Source organism: Ornithodoros turicata, chromosome 3, assembly GCF_037126465.1.
Source record: "Ornithodoros turicata isolate Travis chromosome 3, ASM3712646v1, whole genome shotgun sequence".
Taxonomy (NCBI): Eukaryota; Metazoa; Arthropoda; class Arachnida; order Ixodida; family Argasidae; genus Ornithodoros; species Ornithodoros turicata.
In genome coordinates this window covers 52,815,614-52,821,442 of record NC_088203.1, presented here as the reverse complement: position 1 = coordinate 52,821,442, position 5,829 = coordinate 52,815,614, and the positions used below count along the sequence as shown (strand labels likewise).

At 45.7% G+C, this 5,829-nt stretch overlaps 1 protein-coding gene across 1 annotated transcript; it reads right to left on the bottom strand.

The window, feature by feature from the left end:
- Nucleotides 1–463: 463 nt before the first annotated feature.
- On the bottom strand, nucleotides 464–4,566 carry LOC135389460 (uncharacterized). Its single transcript, XM_064619507.1, has 3 exons — nucleotides 4,399–4,566; nucleotides 2,078–2,872; nucleotides 464–847 (listed from the first exon to the last, which is right to left on the bottom strand). Exons 1-3 carry the CDS (start codon nucleotides 4,564–4,566, stop codon nucleotides 464–466), a joined length of 1,347 nt encoding a protein of 448 aa, XP_064475577.1.
- Between the last annotated feature and the right edge of the window lie 1,263 nt (nucleotides 4,567–5,829).

The following is a 5,829-nucleotide window of genomic DNA, read 5'->3' as shown; positions in this document are numbered from 1 at the left end:
GCGGTCCACAGCGGCATACCGCAACTCATGCAGTAGCATGTGCTCAGAAAGGCACCACTGCTGGGACCCCCGAGGGGCACAGTCATGAAACGTGGGCCGTGGGATGCTGTGAAGATGACCATGGAAAGCAGCACGAGAGGGTGCCACGATAGCAAGCAGGCATCAGTGGATGGTGAATCCTCAGTGGAACCGGGCCTGTACCTTCAGAGGCAGCTTCAAGGTGTTGGCTGATGCAAAATTCAGGGGATAAGAGATCAAATCGTATGCCAAACATGTAGGTTCACCAAATGCAGAGGTGGTGTCCTCTACATGAGTCCTGATAGGTGATGATGGAATGTCCAGGAGGACAGATATGCGTGGCCTCTCGACTGGAGCACACCAGTAGAACTGCTGAACTGATTGTCTGGCTCGTAGAATGCGGCTTGTCGTCGTGCACAGGTCGCTGCAGGCCGATATGTGAATTCTAGTGGCCTTGTCCATGAGATTTAGCATTGGGCACATTGCTCTGTACGCTGACTTGCAGTTTGTGCACACGATTTTTAGCTTGTTTAGTGGCAGACTTCTTTGGTGGACGTCCAGCCGGAACCCTCTTCGCCCCCCTTGTGAGCCCCTTGCGTCGCCTTGCAATGCCTGTCGGCTGTACTTTTATGTAGCCACTTCGCCTGGTAGCACTACCAAGGGCGGCACTGATGGACATCATAGCGCCCACAAAGTGAGTTTCAGTCCTGGCTTTTTTTAGGCAAAGAACGGCCTTCCTCAAGCACCTGGAGTAGGTTTCATTCTGCCCTACCAGCGCATCTCCCCGCTCCAGCTCTTTTATGAAGTCACGAATGGTTAAGCCCTCAACCTGGAAAAGAAATTAAATTATTCGAAATTAATTTTGTTTTTTCTGGGCCTTTCTTAGACTGGTGAAGGACCATTCAACATGTATCTGCTGCGTGGTGGTGTTGAAGTTCTGGTTCTACCACGACATAGGTGGATACGTTATAAAATGGTTGGTGTTGTCGAACAAGCAGGTATCACAGAACACACATAGTAATCACATTGTCAAGAGTAGGAAGCATGGAAGAAAGCTCAAAATGTTCTGAACTTTCCACCACAGCACAGTTTTCCACTTTGACGTGGAAAACTGTGCCCGCAGAAAGTCAGAGGGAGAACTGCTCGAAATGCCAGATATGCAGGGCTCTGTTCAGAAAGAGCGTACAAAGAAACCAGCAGTGAGGTCCTCGTTATACTAACTGAAGGATCAGGTAATGACGTTGACGTGCAACCATCATCAGCAGTACTTGCAGCCATGACACGAGATCATGTATCCATTGTCACATGGCCGGCTAACTTAGTAGACACACAAACAGCTTTTAAAGGAGCAATGAGGTGACATTTAACATCGCTCGAAGTATTGCCTCGTCTGTCAAGCTGTCCACCAGGAGTGACCAAGCAAAATATTTTTGCTCTGCAGTGCATTATAGCCATGCAATTGAATTTACAAAAGACAGCCGGAGAAAGCAGCTGTAGATGGCCGATATGATGTGCTAGTTACGTGGCGAAGGCTCTGTGATTTGCTTCTTTGTCGTCACACGCCGCTAATACCTGCTTGAGCTGTGCATCACTGCTCATGTGAGGGGAGTAGCATAGGTCACAACATCCTCTCATTCTGTGATGCACTCTTTTCACAAGGAGAATTTTTCAAAGGTGTGTGTAACGGAGCCCTCGCGCTCGCTGTGTAGGTCACCTACACTCATCGTTCCTTTGCAGAACTCATTCTATTGGTTGGAGAACACTCTGCACAAAAAAAAAAGAAAAGAAAGATGGGGGTCACCTCAGTGCTCTTTCAAAGCATGCTTGAGCATTATCCACGAAGGCTTTGCAAATACTAAGTGATTTTGCATGAAAATTTAGACAGATTCGCTGGATTTCGAAAGTCTGAAATATCAGTCGAGGACTGCACTGGTTTGGATGCAAGACACAATTATAAGTATCCAAATTAAGTTTCATAATTTGACTTTTCTACAAGCATTTTCATTGTGTATACACAGTGACCTGTAGAGAAGCCAGACTAGGTAAAGCCTCTCCTCACCATGGTGGAAGCTTGAGCAGCTCCGGAAGTGCAGGGCTCTTGACTGCTATCGCCACTTGTGGCAGAACATTCACTGTCCATGTTCACTGTGTTGCTTTCCGGAAGACTTGAAGGCTGGAGTGATTGTCCTGCATTTTCCACCTGTTCCATGTCCCTAAATCCTGCGAAGAAGCTCAGGGGTGGGCAGTTATCCCCCAACGCTATCCTTCCAAGTTCCATGCGATCCTCAGAAGAGAGCACAGGCGCATTGGGAAACATGCCACCATGGATCTTGTGCACCAGTGCCTGATGCTTGCAAAAGGCACCTTGGCTCCCAGCTGGGCATGAGCAAAGCCCAACCTCCGAGTTGACTTCATAGGATTTTCCATGAGTTGTGGCACTTGGAACAGCATAGGAGCCATCACCAAGGCAGGTGACATGCACGGCAGCACCTTCAGGCATCCTTCTCAGTAGCCTGTCATACCCCAGGTGGTCTGCTGCAACACGGTTGTGTGCGTGCCTTAGCAGCCGCTCTTTGAAGTATTTCTCCCAGGGAACAGACACGAAGTCCACCATTGCCACAACGTTGAATGCCTTCACCCAGCAGAGTATGATGTCCTTCAGGACATGAATGCAGGCCTCAGCAAAGTTGTTGGTGTTATGGCCTCGTGTGATGATGCTTCTTCGAAAGAGCAACACCCACTGCTGTTCATTTTGCAGGAATGCTTGCACACGTGCTCTGTAGGAGTCATGGGACAGGGCTTGGAGCTCTTCCTTTGCTTTTTCCAAGCCTTCTGCGGTGTCAGCATACATGACCTGAAATGGATCATTACATTGTAAATGACATTTGACGGTAACGTAAAAATATAGTATATGGCAACTCAACAAGATAATTTAGGATTTTTTTTTCTTTTCTGGAAAAGCATTGCTCTACTTTATTTTTGCCTTTTGCTCTTGTTGCTTTGTTGATCAACACAAACAGGAGTAGCAAGCTGAACTTGTTTCTAAGAATTTGTTGTTGGAAAAAGAGTGCATATGACAAAAAAGCTCAACACAGCACACTTGTTGTGTATGCTGCCATATCAACCCCTGTTCAATTTGTTATTTTATTTTTATCAACCCCTGTTTACCAATTTTGCAATTTGAGACGTGTTAATTACGCCGAACAAAATTAAGCTTAAGTCGAGCGCCCACGATGTCCCGTGCATGGCCTGTATTCCCGTAATGTAAATAATACTTGCTTTAGTCGAAATCGTGAAGTCGAAATCACGGCTAAGCCGAACAAATGTTTCGTCCCAGGCAACATTTTTCATCAACGAAGTTGAATTTCACTTTGGATCGGTAAACACCACCTTTCTCGACTATGGATCGCCATGATTGGCCAGGTTCTTCAAGCCAGCCAACACAATCCAATCCAAGTCTGCCTGATCGAGAGTTGATGGGATCGAGGCTTGCGTGATTCCAAAACTAACGCGAGACGCTGTGCACGGGCTGCTGTTCAGCACCAAAGACGCTAGGTGAGGACGCAGTGACGTGAAAGTCAAGAACTGTGTGTACTGTGTTAAGTTTTGTGCGACATGTCATTGCCGACGCTGAGGCAACGCAGGTTGAAGACTCTCACACTTGCACAAAAGCGTGAGCTGATAGGAGCGGTGGAAGCGGGCACAAAATCAAAAGGAGAGATTGCCGCAGACTTCCCGATAGCACGTTATCCACAATTTTGGCGAAGAAGTAGAAGATTTTGTTAAGTTATAACTACAAATAAAGGTGATACTGATCCATTTGTGGACTATGCAAAAGTTCAGGGGCCACTTTTTATCAGAATTTGGCAGTTATTTGATAAGTCTGGATCTGCTGGTCTGGATAGTGGGTGTTTGAGTTAATGAGAATTTACTGTACCATGCTGGAGCGTTGATTGTCCAAAAAGCGAGTTCCCATATTAATGAGACAAAAATGCATGGGGAAAATTTTGGTCCTCACAGAAACCATCCACAATTCGAGTTGTCCATATTAACGAGGCACGACGAGGCATGAATAATCCAGACAAAATACAAATGTCTTGACTCCTAATGAGGAGTTCCTGGCTCCCATTTTGTGTAGCATAGCAAATATGTCAGCATTGGAATTGCAAAACAATTTCTCCAGTCTTAGTGGCCCTGTGGTGCAATTACCCCTGTCATAAATGTGATTTTTGTGTGCTCCAGGATATTTTTGTACAACTTTGCAAACCTTAGCTTGTACAACAGGTGAGGTTCATAGCAATGAGCCAGAGCTCTTTGCTCAAAGAGCCAGAGCTCATTGCTATATACAAAGATGGTTGTAGCCACACTTTATCAACAAACCTTCTGAAACGTTGACATCAGCTGCCTCCGCTGTCCTGGGCTGACATTCTTCGCAGATGTTAGCCAGCGCCACTCTGCCTGAGCCACATGGAAGTGGCAAAGTAACTGTGTCGCATTTGGCCAGACGCTGTGAAGAGCTGCCTTTTCAGCTGCTGAATTGTCCGTCATGAAGGCTTGAGGCGCCTACAAATAAGCAACATAACTATGAAACAACCGAAAAATAAACTACCTCTTCATACAGAAGCTGCAAAGATAGTGGCATTACACATTTACAATAGTCATGTTCAACTTAAGAAGGAAAAATATCTGGTCCATCATCTACATAAGACACAATAGCACACCTGGTGAAATACTGCAGCGCCACCATGGGGGAGGGCTCGTGTAGTGTCATGCGGTCAGCCTCAACAGCCAATACGGAAGCCAATACTAGAGTGTGATGGATCACATTATCTCGCGGAGGAGGGAGAGTGATGTCTCTGTGCCCAGCCATCCTATTTGTGGTGCAGTAATATTTTGACAGCTGACAGGCTATATTTCTCTTCCTTGTTATGTTGAACATGACTATAGTATGGTCATCACTAGCTTGCACTCTAGGTGACGGAGGTACACAAGTCTTAGGCAATATATAGGCAACATTACCTTGAGTCTGGGATGAACGGAGACAGAGGACACCAGATGCAGATGGGAGTCCCGTCCTGCCTTGTCCCCTCTGCATCACTTGATCTCCGTCTCCACACATCCTGAATTCAAGGTAATATTGCCTATTTGGTAAGAACTTTAAACCACCCCAGTGCCAGGGAACATGCAGCTTCGTGTCATCTTTTCTGTGTTCCCCAGCACTGTGGGGTTTTAAAGTTTTTACCAAATATGTTGGACCAAGCAGCCCACACCACCTCATTATTTAGTACTGCCTCCTCCGAGACTGCAGCAGCTTCCTTGCATTCAATCTTTATCTTCTGGGTCATTCCATGCCAAATGTCCCAGACGTATGCTAAACCATCCCTCATTCCTTTCAAATAAATTGTGGTTGATTGTTCCCATACAGCCAATGCTTCCCCAGCTTCCCTTTTTATAGACAAACAACAAAATTCGCTCCGTGGCCGTCTCTTGAAGATTTGCGAAGGGACATGCGACCTACCTGGTGAAAAGAAATTCAACATAATAGCTTTTTTTGCAAGTTCCAGTCAAATATCCTCTGATCGAGTGATGGCAAAGCATAACACTTTCGTGCCAAAAGTGTTGAAAGGTCAATCGACACTTTTTATCCATAGTTTACACCCGGAGTAAACTAAAAATTTGAGAACTTTTGAATTTTTTTACAGAACTCTGCAATTTTTTTAGAACCACTTAAACTGTTCAGTGCTGTTGCCCAGGAAGCATACAACGTGTTAGAAATATTTTGACGCTCACAGACTTAAAAGATTATGTAAA

What these genes read in the sequence shown, in the direction of transcription:
- LOC135389460 (XM_064619507.1), bottom strand. Translation starts at nt 4,566, where the DNA reads ATGACGGACAATTCAGCAGCTGAAAAGGCAGCTCTTCACAGCGTCTGG. An exon ending in TGATGTCAACGTTTCAGAAG is followed by an intron (nt 2,873 to 4,398) that starts GTTTGTTGATAA and finishes GATCCATTTCAG; the next exon opens with GTCATGTATGCTGACACCGC. An exon ending in CTGCTCAAGCTTCCACCATG is followed by an intron (nt 848 to 2,077) that starts GTGAGGAGAGGC and finishes TTTCTTTTCCAG; the next exon opens with GTTGAGGGCTTAACCATTCG.